Consider the following 17602-nt stretch of genomic DNA (forward strand, 5'->3'; position numbering starts at 1 on the left):
ATGTGGCCTTTTAGATAGGCACTTCACGCTATTCATTTTACTTGACTATTTGTTTTGTGTACATTTGGCCATCTGAAACCACAACTATGTACCAACATGTAGTGGTTATTGGTTAATAGGGCAGGACCAAGAATGGCAAGAATTATACTCCACAACATGAGTGTCGGTCTTGTGATTAAACTAGGCCTACAGTCACCCTAACTGAGTGAATTTGGGTTAGCACCTCCCAGCAAACATTTCGACATCAATTGGCTGTTGAAATCATGTCCATCTCTGAGGTTGTTGTTTCAATGGTCACATTTCAAACCCATTTCAGCATGTTATATTGATTACACTTTAATACAATTCTAACACCCCTCCCCCTTTCTACTATCTTTAGAATTGAATATACAACCACAACTATTCTATCTGTGTACCCCATGAAGAGTGGGCCAATTTTTCATCACAATTTTTGCAGTTCAAGATTGTCCTGCAGCATTGGCTATCATTACAATATAGCCTGAAATGGACACAAAAACAAGCTGGATATGAACGTTTTTCATCGGTTCTGCTCTGCCAAGGAGAGCATCTCCTATTTTGGCAAAATCAAAGACACTTCTGGTGCTGCTTATGCTGTCTAGTTGATTAATTGAAAACTATTTAATAGTAAACAGGAGAGAGAGTTCAGGGATAGCCTTTTTGTGACGTCACTTAGTGCAAAAAGCCAACACAAATTGCCAATATGCATTTGGACCTGCATCCATTTTGCACCGGCTGCAAATGGAGCCCCAAGTGTTTCTTGAAAAAAATAATTATGCTGCTTTGTCAAATGTGAGGGTGCATGCTACAATATAAAGCCAGAACAAGAAAACTAAATGGTTGCGTATTTTATTGGACTTTTATTCTTTCAAAGACTACAACATAGCCACAACCATTCCACCAATGCACAGTTCTTTGTATAATCATCTTAGGTTTTGAATCACAGGTGAAATATAGTCTTGTGCTATGATACATCACCCTCTGCTGGACATCATTTCAAATTGGACATCATTTCAATATCTTCAGTACACATGCCAACCACAATGTCCATATTTCAAGCCACATTATGTTTTGGTGCATTCCTTTAAAGAATGGGTCATGCACCAAAACATAAAGCACCAAAACATAAATACATTTGAAAAGCACATGACTTCTGTGACATACTGCCATGCTCATGGAATGACATTCCACAAGGCCAGCATCATTTTTTTTAAAAACATGATTTGAGACTACACATTGTTTTGTTTACCATGTCTCCTTTGACAATAAAAACATAAACAATATAGTATAATAGGTCCTTGGTATTTCAGATAAACCAGTTGTACTAATCTCATTAAGATATTTGTAAGACACACTCTTCCAAATTCAGGGGTATATTTCATTAGTTGAGATATCTGGGAATATTACAGACTGTGGCTTTAAACAATTTTTAACACTTTAGTTTTTCCATCACTGAAGGGGTGAGTGTGTTCAAGGTTCCCCTGGACGAAAGAACGAGTAGGGTGTCAGCCATCTCATGGGATGATCCCTGAAAAATACAAATATATTAGTTTCATCTTCTATGAGAGGTCCACTTTTACACGACCACCTTAACATATGTACTACTTGTATGCCAGTAATTGCTCAAGTATTTGTAGCATTTCTAAAGGATTTTAACGTAAGGAAGCTTATCTTCAAGCTTATTACTCATGAACACGTTTTGGAATGCACAAGCTGTATATTAATTTTGATCCGGATACTTAGTCGAAAATCCAGGGATTTAAATTAAGATTGGGGAAAAGCCTTGGGACACTTCCCTCGCTACCTGGTCAAAGTAGCCTGAAATCACGCATTAGCAACAGATGTTTATAAAATACATTTTAAAATTGTAACAGGATTTTCATTGCCGTATACATTTTGTGCTTGATATATTTATGTATGACCTTCGCCAATCAACTGCATCACACTAAGAAGTTACTTCAACATCAACCAGTGGATGCTAGCAGGCTAGTAATGCTACCAGTCTATCGTAATGGCTGTTAGCATGTTAGGTCATATTTACTGCATCTGTAGTGGTTGTCGACAGTGTACAATGATTTTATTAAAATATGTTCTTAGTGACAAGTAAAACAACATAGCAGACTAATGATGAAACAACATTAGTGCCAGGTTTAATAGAACAGTGAGGATAAGTTTGGGGTATTTTTGATGGGTGTCAATGGCAAGACCCTGTACCTGTGAGGGGTGTGGTCTTATGGATTCCCATTTGTTACGCATTTTTACGTATATTTGTTACCCCCCTAGTACGATACATTTAGTAATTTATCCAGGAGATGCTCCATCGAGGCTTTGTATCATCAATGATTTCAATTAAATACAAAGATGTGACTGTTTGACAAACACAGCAATACAACACAGTGTTGAGTTATATTCGTAATTTTATGAGTGTTGAGCGCCACCTCAGTTTCAGCCGCTAGTCGTCGCTGTTTCACACCTGTCGTTCGACATATCCACTGTTATCAGTCTATCCAGAATAAATGGGAAACAGAAGTCTGTGTCCTGGGCCTTCACTCATGTACAGCTGGATGTACTGTATGCAGCTGATTGCTAGATGTATGCAGCTGATTACAACTTAATATTTTGGCGATGATTAAGCATGTTGGAGAGAGGGTCATGACGAACAAGCGTGTAGTGCGTGCGGAGACTCAGAAGCGGAGTGATGCGGCCTTAAGGGAAATCTTTTTTGTTGTACATTTATATCACACATATTGTCAGGCTTGACTGACACTGGTTAAGATCACAACATGTTATTGGCCCGGGAGCGTGATTTGATCTCTTACAATACAGGTTGGAAATCCAGCTAATAAGGAACAGAGAGGACAGACATGCACTTCTGGTACCAAAAATAAAAGTGGTGGCTCTCTATCCCCTCGAAATGTACAGAAAAAATCTCAACAATGGAAGTTAGTTTCCTACTAGCATTACCATAGGTGTCAGCTTATGTTATTGCTGGTAGCAGTGGAGGCAACGGAAACTAGCTGCCAAGCTAGCCAAATCAAAGAAAATATTTAATTACTGTAGCTAACCAATGTATGGTGAGTAAACAAAACATCTAGGTCTAAAAAGGGAACATCTTTTAGTTTTTCCTCATCAGCTTAAGGAATGCTAGCGCTGATAAGAATTTCCCATTGATTGTAAAGCTTGGAATTATTTCCCAAAAATTGAGCAATAACAACCCAAAAGGGCTTGGTGAATCCATTCACAGCATACTTCACACAAGATGAAGATGTGACACAGTACACAGGTGGTTTATAAGGAGTTACAACCTGGATTTAAGAGAATATTTAAGAGAATGTACTGTACCTATGGTACTTTTGTCCTTTTCTCCTTTGATATTCTGTTTCATCCACTGTCCAGACTGCCCCCTTGCCTCCCTCCACTCTCACAAAACACTTGTGGAGGCTAAGGTTATGGCGGACAGCGTTCTGTGGGCAAATGGAATAAAGCATGCATTAGGATTCTAGAAGTCATTTGTGACTCATGACTCAATTGTAACATGGGCAGAGCTGGAGCTATTCCTGACCATGTATACTAACCAGGTAAAACTCTAGGCTCATAGGCTATAACTGGGGCCTGTGGTTTGTACTGGTCAAGTTATGTGGTCTGAAACACTCTTGGTCCCTAACATGATCCACAGAGAATCCAAACCTTCCATGTGGCCGTGTTGTGCCGGAAGTAGAAGAACATAGTGGTGAACCAGTTATAAATCTCATTCAGAGTACGCTGCTTGTCAGGAGCCTCCAGGATAGCCTGTAGACACAGTGGAAATAAGGCAATGGGCCATTAGCACATTAGCTTGATTCAAATATTCTATGTATGTTATCGCAAGCAATATTTTACCATTAGGCCTTTTCACACTGCACTTAGGCTAAGGCCCTAGGCTAAGAGAGCTTGTAGCCTGGGGCTAAGCAACTGTTCACACTTGCACTTTCTTAAGTGGGCTAGCTCTGACTTTAGCCCAGGGCCAGCTGACCCTGCTCTGGAGCACGGTTAGCACCGACTTTTCGGGGTTAACCCCAGAAATCTCCCAAGCACAGTGCCAAAACTAGCCTGTGTGAAACAGGGTCAGGATTACCTGCAATGCAATCACACAGTTGGACCATTACCAAGGCATTTTCTATGGAGCTAATCATGGTTAGCTGCTAGCAAACAGTTGACTAGTTGTTACAAGATACAAGATAAAACTTAAATATCCAGTACATGTTATGCCTCCTTTTCCCTTATTTCGCCCAGTATAGTATATAGTTTCCTTTTGTCTATAATTTGTTGGTTTCGGTGCCGACAACGCACTAGCAAGCTAGTTAGCTAGCCAACTTGCATGGCTAGAATGGTCGCATGTTGCTATGGTCAATTCAGTTAACCCAGGGCTTTGGTGCACAAGTGTGAATCGTTAGCCTAGGGTTAACAGTAAACCCAGGGTTACCAAATACATGTGTGAATCGAAGGTAAGCTGGCCTTGGGCCAGTCTTAACCCTGGGCTAAGGATAGCTCTAGGCTAAGAAACTGCAGTGTGAAAAGCCCTATTGTCTCTATGAATTATTCTTATCAATCTGTGACAATGTTCAGTGTTGTTAAGACAGGAAATTGAATAGAACTTTCAACACAAAAAACCTCAACATACACTAGTATCAAGTCAGAGATTATCCCGAGTGCTATCTATTTGTAACCCAGTATAAGTGGATCACATCACACATCATCACAGACGCGTTCTTGCACTGTGACACTTCTCTGAAATCCAAAATCTCACCCATCTTATCAGGCAGGCGTAGGTGTAGGGAGGCCTGATGTTGTTGTATTTGTAACACTCCATACTCGGTACCAGATCTGCGGGCCAGCCAAAGCAAAACAAGGCCGTTCTTGAGTTGGGATCAGATTTAAAGGTATGAAAAGGCAACACCACCAAACAAAAACAAGCAAACCCTTTGAGGAATGCGGAAAAGTGTTTGTTCAAGTGTTTAATGGAGAACATGTCACAGGCTACTGAGCAAATCAATGGGAACCAATGTGAATCAGCCTTCATGGCTGGCCGGTGTTGCGCTATGTGAATGTTTTGTAGAGGAGTGTGGTGGAGGAAAGAGCAGCGTGGGGGGTGTGGTGGTGGTGGTGGGGGGGGGGGGTGTGGGCGGGGGGGCAGGTGTTACCTGGCAGTAGGTGGGCAGGGCCAGTGGGCCAGTACTCGTGCTGTGCCAGCTCCTCTGACTGTTTAGTGACAGTGCGTGACACTCCATCTGGTGCTTGGGCCTGGGGCATGACGAGTGCCAGGCTGTGGGTCCAGTCTGAACCTGCTCTCTGGGATGGAGATGACGGCCTTGTTGTGGCCACATTAACACTGTAGTGTCATTGGAGGGCATTACCCGACAAAGGAACTTGATTCAAATGTAACTTTTTTGAAGTGCATAGCAGTTTCACTTAACAGAGAGGGTTGGACAAAACCTACCAAGTCGGGATATTTGAGTTCAGATAGGTGCAGATGGAGTTGCATTGCGAAGAGCTTCTGTTTTTCCAGAGTCAGCTAAAAGTGAATTCATTCAAGTTAATTGGTCATCATTAGTGGCCAACTTGTCAGTATTACATCAGTTGGAGCTATAGAACCTCCCTGTTATTGTGTTTTTAGAACTACAGTACATGGACCAACCTGGTTCTCCATATACTGCACCATGTCCTGTTGTACCCTCCACTGTGCTGTGCTTTTGTCTCCATGACCATGGTCAGCATGGAGGTGCCTGGAGATATGAGACAGGATATCAACAGTATTTACTTTGTGATGCATTACACTTGCCAATGTCCATTGACCAATTAAATATTCACTTATACGCTGATTGAATACGCTGATTGCATCATAATCAAAGAATACCATGATGCTGTCTGGAGATAAATATAGCAAGTTTGTATTGGAAGCTCCATATGAGACTAGTAAATAAAGCTATTTTAGCTATTTTTTGAGAGTGATAAAATATTTTTATTTGATATTCAAGACGTGTACTGGTACAAATAATGTGGCTAACGTGATGAGTCGCTGTGTTTTTAAATAACGTGCATCGTTTTTCACACTGTCTCCATTTCTGGGATTATGGGGAAAGTGAAATAATGAACACTAGTTAATTGTATTACGGTAGGATCAAGTTTGACAAATATGACCGTTTTCATGTCAGTTTTTTTTGGGTGTCTCCAGTGACGTTCCGTATCAGGAGCCATTTCTCATTAACATTACCAGGCCTAGGAAATTGTGACTTACTTCAAAAAATTGGGAAATTCCTCAAATACTGAATCACAGCCTGGCCAACGGCAATGTCCGTTCAGAAATAGAGCACTGGAGCCACCAGGGGTCAGAAGAGCTAGGCTGCAGAGGGAGGGCAGGAGGTCAACCTCAGAGGGAGAATCAGTGACAATCAATGCCTAGGCTTTTAGCTCAGCTTTTTAGCTCAATGTTTATGCAAATTATTTTTACACAACTCTACCAACATGTAGCAGAGGTGGTACGGTGAAGAGAACTGGTGTCAGTTTCCCGAAAGCTTAGTGGCTTAAGTAGTACTTAATTTATCCCGACAATCTTACCGCAAAGCCTTGAGAGAGTAAAATTGTCAAATCAATGTTTGCAGGTCAATCTCCTGTGTGTGAAGGAGCAAAATGTGTTAAATGAAGAACTTCAGCTGGTCTAGGAGAGTAGTGGGCCTGGATTTTCAGAAGTGATAAAGTACTACCTTAGCTACGAAGCTTTCGGGGAACTGACCCCTGGTCCAAGACAGCAGCAGGGGATGTCTGTTGTTGTATGTGTGTCTTATGTCTATTTCCTTGCAGGGAATAATCAAGTAATATCTAATCTAAATTTTTCTGAGATCTAAGGACTCAACTCCCAGAGCTAGGCTTTAGCTTAGTAGGATAATGTGGTCAGTCAGTCAGTCATACATACATACACAAGTCTAATTCTGAAACCTGGAGTCATCTGGCAGTGAGAGGAGCTGGAACACATTACCCAAAACCATCGGATGATTTTATTTGATCATGGGTAAACAGGGTATGTTACAGCGTACATACACCATAATGCAGTAGCCCTCACCCTCATTTCTTATGTAATGGACTCACTCACCCATCATGATGCCTGGCAGTGATGTTGCTTTGTGTAGGACTGGTTCTCCTAGAGGGAGAGGAGTGATGAGAGTGCCTGGGAGATGGGCCAGAGTGCGGGGGAGAGGATTGCCTATGGCTCCCTGTGTCCACCTCCACCTCTACCTTGCACAGATGGATGGTCTGAGCTGACGCTGTCTCTGCTAGAGTGGTTGATGATGGCAACGCCGATTTAAACAAGGTGAAGTAATAACAAAATGGTGTTATGAAGAAACACTCACTATGTAGGAGTGCATTAAAAGCCACTTATGTATTTATAGATGGTGAAGTGTTTTGTCAGAGAGAGAGAGAGAGAGAGAGAGAGAGAGAGAGAGAGAGAGAGAGAGAGAGATGTGTACAACATGGCTACTCAAATTATGATTTGTATTAAACAGAATACATCTATATATTCCAGTCAATTCAGGGATGCTTTACAATACTTTAAAGATTTGAAGTGTGAATCTAATCTTAATGATAATGAAATAGTAAATCATCTGTGATCATTAAGAGCAGATAATTGGATGACGTCATAACTTGTCATATATAATACCTTTTGCATTTTTAATGTATTAAAAACGGTTATGTTATCCGTTAAACAGGTTTATTACGTCATCCGGCAAGCTATTTAATTATCCAGCTATATTACATTACATTTCAAACGCAAAAGTTATTAATTATGACCCATTTTGACATTATCCAGTGTTATTACATTATCCTTGGTTACAAGCTAGTTGCAAGAAACACTTTGTTTTAACAGCATGCGATCTGCTAGTTGTGAATGTGTGAGTGTAAGAGGGTCAGTCAGAGAGGAGTGTTGGGGTCAGTCAGAGAGGAGTGTTGGGGTCAGTCAGAGAGGAGTGTTGGGGTCAGTCAGAGAGGAGTGTTGGGGTCAGTCAGAGAGGAGTGTTGGGGTCAGTCAGAGAGGAGTGTTGGGGTCAGTCAGAGAGGAGTGTTGGGGTGAGTCAGAGAAGAGTGTTGGGGTGAGTCAGAGAAGAGTGTTGGGGTCAGTCAGAGAGGAGTGTAGGGGTCAGTCAGAGAGGAGGCATACCCTGGGGTGGTGGCTGTAGGGGGGCAGCCTGGGCGCGGCCCCCCTGCCGCAGGACAGAGGGTCTATGCTGTCTCAGCTGCAGGAGCTGCCTCACCTCCTCCTCATTCCCGTGACACTGAGGGGAGAGGTTCACAACACAACAGGGGCTCACACACTCAAACACTGCATATTTCACTACATTAAAGTGTGTTCTAGATGAGTCTCATTGTGTTTTCTTTTTTTTTTTTAGGGTTAGCTATACCTGCCTTCATGGCCAGATTCAATGTGCCAATGGGAACTTCTTGGTTTGAGTGAGGATAGATTTTTTGTTTTAAAAAGGAAACCAAGTTGAATAAAGTGCTCTACAGAAGCATGCATCATCCCCTGTACAGCATTTAATCCCCAGATTACTCCTGCAATTCTGCTGTGTCCACTGTACTTGGGTAATAGTTGTCATCATCAATGGAGTGAAACATTGGCTGGCTCCCATTTAAGAGTTGTTGATGACTGATTCACTTCCAATTGCCAAACAGTAATTCCACATTAATACCATTTCACCAGCAGAGGGTGCTCAGAGCAATGCTTTGTACTGTATTCTTGTCGGAAAGAATTTAACTGGGGTGAAAATACAACGTGTACATCTCAGAAGGGGAATATCATTAGATTCCATGCATTACAATGAGCCTGTCCTCCAATTTCTACCTCCCCCAGCCTCCCCTGCATCACTGGTCAGGATAGATCTCTGAAAGATGGTATATGACATGCATTATCATACCTGCTGTAGAAGTATGCTTTGGAGATGGGATGATGTCATCCGTGGACCTCCAGGGCCAATTGTTAGTGGAAAGGTCATCTGTGAATTATGAAATATCATTTATCTCATTGGAATAAAACAAAAACAAAAAACTATTTAGAATAATGAAAATAAAGAGATTGAGAAGTGTTTGCATTGCACCGGTGCAAAATGTGGATGTAATTTTAAACTAAAAGAAAACTACAGCTATAAGCATGAAATTGCCTTTACACTGACAGAGATGGGGCGGGAGACATCTGACCATCTGCATAGACAAATCTCTGGATGCAAGGACTAACAGCCCATGATATTGAAATTATAGTTTTAAATATATATATTATCTATACATTGTTTTGGCTTTTTTTGTTTACAAACAACCTTATATTTGGGGTTATGATAAGTTAAGACAGCTGTACTGAGCTCATTAGGCATGTAAATTAATTTATTAAATGATATTCTTTGAGAATCAATGGGTATATACCATCTCCCCCTCTCTTCATTTGATCTATCACTCCCTCTTCTGAATAACAGGTGCCAATTGGTCTTGTGCATACTTGGTCCTAAATAACCTTGCTCCTAGTTTCAAGTGAACCACGAGAAGAGAACAAATATGTATTAGGATTTTCACACAGTCATGCCTCTTCTCAGTGAGTACACAATATAGGTTCAGCCTACTTTCTCTACACGTTATAGCTTGTCGCAAATGTTGTAAGGCTAGTTCAGTTTACTTTTAGAAAGCCAATGAGTAACAGAAAATGCAATGTGCAAGGAAAATATCTGAGCCGGCACAGTACGGTTCAGGTCAGCACACAAGTGTGAAAACAATATAGAGCATGTGCACCTGGGTTCCAGAGGCCCAAGCGGAGGGCTGAAGTGAGGCTGGATCACTGGGATGTGGTTGGCCGGGCCCTGCTCGACGTTCACCTGGCACTGGCAGGCTTGGCTGTCGCCCACCACTCGGCCGCCCACTCTTCAACTTCTCGCTCTCAGTCTGTGGCATCTCTACAGAGGGGGAATGTACAGCTCTCTGTCTGCAAATGTAGACAACGTAAACAATTGCAAATCTGCAGGATTCATTTGTTATCGAATAGAATAAATACAATAGAATAGCACTTTATTGTATCCTAAAGATGGAATTAATTTCAAACCAGGTTGAGAATCAGACTGAAAAGGCCGATTTTGATATAATGAACAATTAGCCCCTTTATTAGTATAATCAGCAAAATCATCTGTCATAGATTGATGACAACAAATATTGTTGGTCATTCATGCATCATGATTAACATATTACATAGAGCATTACTCATTCTGACACCAAGGCTCAGATCTACAAAAGCGTCAGAGCAAAGTTTGCACCTGTTATTTTCAAGAGGGTATTGTACATAAAAGGTCAACAGGTTCAAAGCTAAAGATTCAGAGATGGATAAGAATTTAAAGGTGCAGGAAAATCTGCCACCTCAGAAATTCAGTTACTTTTCAAAACATTTTGATGATTCCTATCTCCAATCCTTGCCCCCCACACACACATCGACATGAAAATATGCTGTGACTGTCACAATCAGTAGTCACAGAGAGGAGTGTATCACAGTGATTCTGTGCACAAACATGTATGGCGAATGTAAAGCGAATTAATAAACAACACACAGGTAGGCTAACCATCAAATAGCGGAGAATATCGCTTCTCAGTTCTCCCTCCCTCGGCTCCGTGTTGCCCCTCTCCCTCGTGTTCTCAGCAGCTGAGGCTGAAGTATATGATGTGAAGTGGTTGTCAGATATCAGACTGAATCAACAAATTGACAGCTACATGATATAATGCAGGTTATTGCTCTGCAACGCCATACATGAGGACAATTCACCGCAATGAAGTAGGCCTAGGCCAAAGTTATGGCCAACAGAGAACGGTGGGTTCATTTTCAATGTTGTTAATATTAAGTAAATTGAACTGAACTGAAATATTGTTTTTATTTGTCTAATTACTAAGAAAATAAAGATCGAAAATGGACAGATGATTTTCTCCAACGATGATAAAAAGCATGCTTATTCTGGTCGAAAAGCAGGTTAGTTAGGCCTGTGAAATCGTCCACTGGAGGGGGCATGTCGGTTGCAAATGTTTGGTAGCAACTAGATTATCTAATAAGGAGATTATATTAATTGGTGCTCTAGTGTATATTAATTGGTGCTCTAGTCTCAGGGGGAATCTTGGTTGCAATTAGGATCATCTCTTTCACACCTGTATCTAATCTAACAAGAGACCAGTTTATGGTCATCCCGTATTTTCTTATGGTCATCCCGTATTTTTCTTATGGTCATCCCGAACTTCGGTTGCAATTTGACCCTTACAGTCTGACAGAAGGAGAATGTTATTGTTTACATTGAATCTGTATTATCAAAAAAACATGTTGTCCAGGTAACGTGTGGCCATCTACCATTTTATCTTGCAAGCCTAACTTTAGTGATGTGTTTTTCAGAAATTAAATGTTAAGAGTTTAGCTGGGATAAGCGTTGAGAACACCCCCTGCCAATTGTATACAAATCTGTGTCATACAATGACACTGGACTTTAGAAAGGGCTGTTTGTCAATGAAATGCTAGGGTTGCTGACTCTGGGATTGTATTTCCTCTACTGGCAGGGGTTCAACCCACATTTTGTTCTTTGTCCCTGTTGTCAAAATAAAGCGAAAGCCATACTCTTTAAAAAACACAACAAATTTAGCACTCGCCCAAAATCTAAATCTAAAGTTTACAGCCAGCTTGACTGCTTCCTCCTCTTATACTGGCATTGAAACTACATGATCCCATAAAGCTGATCTTCTCCTTAGTCCCAACATCATACAGATGTTAAATCAAAGAGGCAAAATAGAACAGTAAGCTAATTAGAACAGGTCGAAACAACTCCCTGACAGATTAAAACACACAAAGTATGATAAGGATTAAGCACTGTAAATACCAAATACCAAATAACAACAACAACAACAACAACAACAACAATGACAACAACACACATATAGGCTCTTTGGTCAGTTTAGACCCCAACCAGTTCAGAGACACTACTGTACAATATGTCTGTTGCTACCTTATCAGACAGTACAACGGGGAGAGGAGTTCAAACATAGTCTTGGCAGTGAGATGGTGTGGTTGTGCACAGGTGCAACCCTTGACAGCAAAGTGCACAGATCGTACTGATAGTATCACAGGGATCTCAAAAACCTCAAACAAGGAAGGGAACGGGGAAAGGGTGCTCCAATTCTTACCACTTTAGCACATTACAACGTTTTGTGCTAACCCATGCTATTGGGATACTGACAGCTATTTGTTTCAGTTCAAAACATTTAACTGGGTTAGGGTTAGGCAGGGTTAGGGTTAGGGTTAGGCAGGGTTAGTGTTGACAGGTATACCACCAATGTTTTGTTTTTGTTTGTTTCTTTTCATTCAGTGTTCATGATTCATTCATGACTTTTCATAATCATCATGGCAGTGTCAGAATGGATTCAGAAACATCCTCTCTGCTCACTTTGTTCACTTACAAAAATAAGTGTCTTCATTTGTACTGTTCTGTGGTCATTATTAGCCATTTTACTGTTTACTACAAGCAGAAGCCTCTACGAAGCATATTTGTAATCATGTCATGTGTATATTTTTATTCATTTGATCAGTCTCTACTCTTTTCATAACTTATTTATTTTTGAGAAAAGAAAAGAAAAAAGAAAGACTGATACATTGTGTATTGCAAAATATGTGATGTCTTCAACCCCTCTCATAAATAATACTAAATTAAATGTCTCCAGATGCATTCAATCCATTCAGTCACCATTGAAGAAGACATGACCCAAATATAGTATAATATCAAATATCATATAGTTACATGCAAATACTAACATTTAGACTACTTTAATATATAGTTATTTTGTCCAAATCCTTAAAACTCCATTAAATGGGGGAACTACTTAAATACAGAAAGTGCCTCTATTTTGAAATGGTGAAAAAATATGTATAAAAAAAATACCCTCAAATGAAAGTTGACATTGTCATGATTTGACACCCAATTTGAGTATGGAGCCATAATTACTGTCACAATGAGTCTGGAAATCACTGTATACGTCAGTGTCAGATCAGTGATGACTTCATGGAAGAGAGGAAGGGGAGATGCATTTTACCAACAAGTATACAAACGGGGCAATAGGCGACCACTGTGTGCATGTGTGCAAAATGCACGCTCTCACCTAGCTACCTAGGAACAGGAAACAGGAATTCAGTCGAAAGAGAAAGTACTGCGCTTCTCTGTGGGTTCTCACTTTTATCTCTATTTCATGAGCAAAACCAAACCCCCGCTGTCTGTGTTTGCTCTACAGAGAGATACCATCAAAACTAACATTTGTTGTAATGCAAAAAGAAGTTTCAGTCACATTGTTTTGAAGAAATGTAGATTGTTGGGGGGTTGCTTTCATGCATCACACCACGCATTATTGGTGCATGATTAGATGATTGAACTAGCCACAGTGAGATTACAATTGAAAACACTGTGAAGTTGTAACACTCTCACAATGGAGGACAATTATTATTATTCACCTTGTCGTCCTCAAGTTTGATTTTCAAAATGTTACGAACAGCATTGCATACAGTGTTCTTCCTACTCAAATTCATTCATAAATTTTCCATATTACAGTATGGAAAGTTTAGTGCCTCATATCGATATTTTTGTCTCATTGTGGGTTTTTATTACTCACAAATCCTGTCATATCTATAATATCTGTCGGTTGATGGCACTTGGAAGGAACCTGTGGGTGCCATTCATGGACCTACAATACTGTAGGGGGTAGGAATACTCCACATTCACCTTTCATCCAAAAAATACTCTTTATTTAATTATTATTTATTTTTTAAACATAAAAAAAAGGTTTTTATTCCATTATATCCACCAATGTCAATTATTGCTGTCATAAATTTAAAAGCTTTTTGTGGTATATTAGAAAGGACACTAGCAGTGTTATGTGATATAATAATCATATTCTTGACAATGTCATTCATCTTGATTCTTTATTTCAGGTTGATTACAACGGATATGTTGGGTTTTGGAATGAAGGTCTTCAATGATAGTTTCACTGTTTTCTTCTTGTTCAATGATTTAATCTAATCATCAACATGTTGAAATTAATTCATTTTTAGAAGCATAATTTGTGCTCAGACTAACTAAAAGCTATTGCATTTGAAAATCAACATTCAGAAAAAAACATTTTGGTTAACATATTAACTGTAATATCATAGTATTTATAGGCCTTTCGCTTATAGCAATAGACATGATTCCAACAGGACTAATAAACTAATCATGAAACCAAATCGTACAATTCAAGGCAATTGAGATAACACCAACTTCTTGTTAATTTTGGAATGAGCACATCCTACACTCTATAGAATCATGTCACATTGACACATAATTTAGAGCTATGACTAATACCTCCCTATTTGCTTTCAATAGAATTTAACCTACATTTATTATTGTATAACTACAATACTATGGAATTGTGTCCTTTGACCTCCGTATTCATCTATTATGCAGTTTCAATAACCTTTAAAGTTAAACCACCCGTGTGGTTTGAGTAAAAACCTTGTAACTTGAGGCCGTCTGTTTGGAATGTTTTGTCAGCTTGCAGATTAGCGTGTTGTGTGGTGTACAGTGTACTATTCTATTTAGTCTTGACTGCAAAGGAATCATATAAAGATTGACGTTAACATTTCAGTCATTTAGCAGATGCCCTTATCCAGAGCGATATCCAATAATTTGCCTAAAATGAGTGAAACAACTATAAATAATATTGTTTCCACCCTGAAAGTCTGTGTGTTAGAGATCAAAAGTCATTGAAAGACCAAAGTAACAACACAATTTCCATGTGATTCATACTTGTTAACATTGTATCGAAAAGCACTACTTCCATAATGGGCTTTTTTGTGGTAAAATGCACTCATAGTCACAGAACCAACATACAGTATCAACATCTTGTGATACCAGTGCGTACAAATTGAATAATTATTTTTGTAAAATTTTTGCATGATAGACTATTTTGTGTCCTCCACTGCCTCTACCGTCCCCCAACCGTCACACACACACACACACACACACACACACACACACACACATGCACCCATGCATGCACGCACACACACACTCACACTCACACACACTCACACTCACACTCACACTCACACACACACACACACACACACACACACACACACACACACACACACACACACACACACACACACACACACACACACACACACACACACACACACACACTACATGTCCTCTACCTGCTGCCAAGCCTTATGGCCAAACCTGCCTACTAATCTAGCTCATGTCTTAATGGACAGCTGTCTGGCCTCGATGGTCTTGACATGTGAACCCCACCCTTCACCCCACCCTGAATGTTCATGCAGGGATAGTAAGCACCACAATCATATGTTGAGATCTAGATATAATGAACACAATGCCCACATTTGCAGGGTTTAGGCTCAGGCCTCTGTTAAGCACTTTATAGGAAACATTTTAGTAAAGAGTGCTATATGCGAATACAATCTGCTTGATTGATTGATTGATAGGTTGGTTGGTTTGTTGATTGATTACTTGATTGATAGATTGAGTGAGTGAGTGAGTGAGTGATGGACTAGTTATAATATCATCAATATCATGTATTGTGAACATCAGGGCATCTGAGTTCTGGGGACAATTTACTTTCAACTCAAATAATTTTGGGAATTGCATGGAATCCATTTACACATTGGAGAATTACCACTTACATCTGATTATATACACATCTTTTCCATGTGTGAAAGGAGTTTCAATTAATTTCAAGTTTTCAAATAAACCGACCCCAAACATAATGAATATCATCTCAAGAGTGATTCCAGTTTGTACCAGTGCTAGATGAGTGTCTGCGTGATTTAGTTCATTAATCCACTCACATGTCTGCCTCATTACAGTTTTTTATTCTTTGTACAATTCGGTCAAGAATGGTATTTTCAAACCCTTTAACCAGTTTGTCACTCTATTGGAGTAGTTGCCAAACTTTCCTTAATCGTATACCCTTAATACGACCAACCAGCTCCCTGGCTTCCCCTTTGACAAATATATGCCTATTGACATTTTAGCTATAACTACATGCCTATAGGTGTCAATGGTTCTCATCTCTCATCGTAGTCACTCAAATGAAAGTATAGGAAAGTGGGCTTTTTAATATTGTGAAATACAACGTCCGCCATTACAGGTGTCTCTCAAACTACTCCCCCACAATCTCTCAAACTACCCCTGGCTGGAGCTGTCTTGTTTACCTCTTGAGGTACCTGTACTATAGTTTGGGAAACATCATTTTACCCAAATTGTGTCACTTATGTTGCACAGTGTGCTTGCAAATTAATATAGTCTCTGAAAGTAAATTATTACATGACTAAAGATTAAAAGGCATGTAGTAAAAAGGAAAGATGTTTCTTACCTTACACAGAGAGAACCTCCGGCTCGTGTTCTATCTTCCTGTTGTTAGCAGGATGAGACGCTGAAAAAAAACCAGAGACAAGTGGGAGTTATAATCCACAACTCATTTTAAAAGTATATTTTGTGCTCAGACTAACACCAACATATACAGTACTGTACTGTAATGTAAGATACAGGTTAATGTCTGACCATCTGAAAAAATATCAGATTAAAAGTATGTTTGTGTGGTGATATTTTTGATAGATGGATTACTATTATTTCTAAATAGCACATAGCCTTTTCTTATAGGCAAGGAAACCTTTAGAGAAAATAATTTACAAGCAGGTGTTGATGTTTGAAAAACATTTCAGCATTGATGCTAATGTCCACCAATAGTATAGTATAGTATATTAGCATTTCCAACATATCATGTGCTCTCTGAAGTTGAGGTCACTTTTAAAATTGTTAGATTCTAAAGTTATTGGTGCAATACTAAACTTACTAATACTAAAATACTAAGCCCAAGGTCCTTATGTGTTAATCATGACAAGGAACACAGTGCAAACATGTATGTAGTAAATGTATGTGGTCCTTCGAGCCAGATCTATCATCTTGGATGTTGCTAAATAGATCTAAATTGACTTAGCTGAAAGATTAAATGAAATCAAAATATATATAATATATATAATATTCTATTACAGAGGGCATACATAATACAAAATCATAATCCTCTTGTCTGTTCAACACTCACCTAAAGATGCCACAAGCTGTGTTAGAGGAAATGGGTGTGTGAAATGTGTATTTACAGTATCCACTCCGTATTTATACTATTGGAGTGAAAGTTTCCCTCATTACGTTGTCATGTTTGATACTTTGAATCGTAACTTGAGACCCATGCACGTAACTCTGACATTCACACACATCACACATTGAGGTCCGTGAGAGATTTGGTTCTCAAGTTAGGATTCGCCTAATATTGCTGTTATTTTATATTGTATATTATAGTGACTTACTTTACCTTCTGAGACGAAAAATTAGGCCAGGAGTTTTAGACACACCGGTACAAATGAAGGGGTGTACATGTCTGATAAATACGCCTCTATTACCCTCTCTGCTTTAGCCTACTAAGATTAAGACTTTCACAACAACAGAAATTT

At 39.5% G+C, this 17602-nt stretch overlaps 1 protein-coding gene across 3 annotated transcripts; it reads right to left on the minus strand.

Annotated features, from left to right (window-relative positions):
* Positions 1 to 866: 866 nt before the first annotated feature.
* On the minus strand, positions 867 to 17223 carry foxp3b (forkhead box P3b). Of its 3 annotated transcripts, none has more exons than XM_083674359.1 (14): positions 17197 to 17223; positions 16468 to 16527; positions 9823 to 10012; positions 8964 to 9041; positions 8210 to 8324; positions 7145 to 7322; positions 6293 to 6397; positions 5693 to 5780; positions 5495 to 5569; positions 5199 to 5346; positions 4805 to 4881; positions 3706 to 3807; positions 3361 to 3482; positions 867 to 1546 (listed from the first exon to the last, which is right to left on the minus strand). In XM_083674359.1, the coding sequence occupies exons 3-14, from the start codon at positions 9979 to 9981 to the stop codon at positions 1489 to 1491; spliced, it is 1305 nt and encodes a 434-aa protein (XP_083530485.1). In that variant the 5' UTR covers positions 9982 to 10012; positions 16468 to 16527; positions 17197 to 17223; the 3' UTR covers positions 867 to 1488. The 3 variants fall into 3 exon arrangements, with proteins under 3 accessions (XP_083530485.1, XP_083530483.1, XP_083530484.1); XM_083674357.1 differs by having other exon boundaries at positions 7145 to 7325; XM_083674358.1 differs by having other exon boundaries at positions 7145 to 7325; positions 9823 to 9983; positions 17197 to 17213.
* Between the last annotated feature and the right edge of the window lie 379 nt (positions 17224 to 17602).

Source organism: Argentina silus, assembly GCF_951799395.1.
Source record: "Argentina silus genome assembly, chromosome: 8".
In the NCBI taxonomy this organism is placed as follows: domain Eukaryota; kingdom Metazoa; phylum Chordata; class Actinopteri; order Argentiniformes; family Argentinidae; genus Argentina; species Argentina silus.

Bases quoted from the DNA above. Each gene is read 5' to 3' on its own strand.
- foxp3b (XM_083674357.1), bottom strand. From the start codon at position 9,981: ATGCCACAGACTGAGAGCGAGAAGTTGAAGAGTGGGCGGCCGAGTGGT. The intron at 4,882-5,198 runs GTAACACCTGCC...GCTGGCCCGCAG, and splicing joins CCCTGCCCACCTACTGCCAG to ATCTGGTACCGAGTATGGAG. The intron at 3,483-3,705 runs GTTTGGATTCTC...ATTTGCCCACAG, and splicing joins ACAACACGGCCACATGGAAG to AACGCTGTCCGCCATAACCT.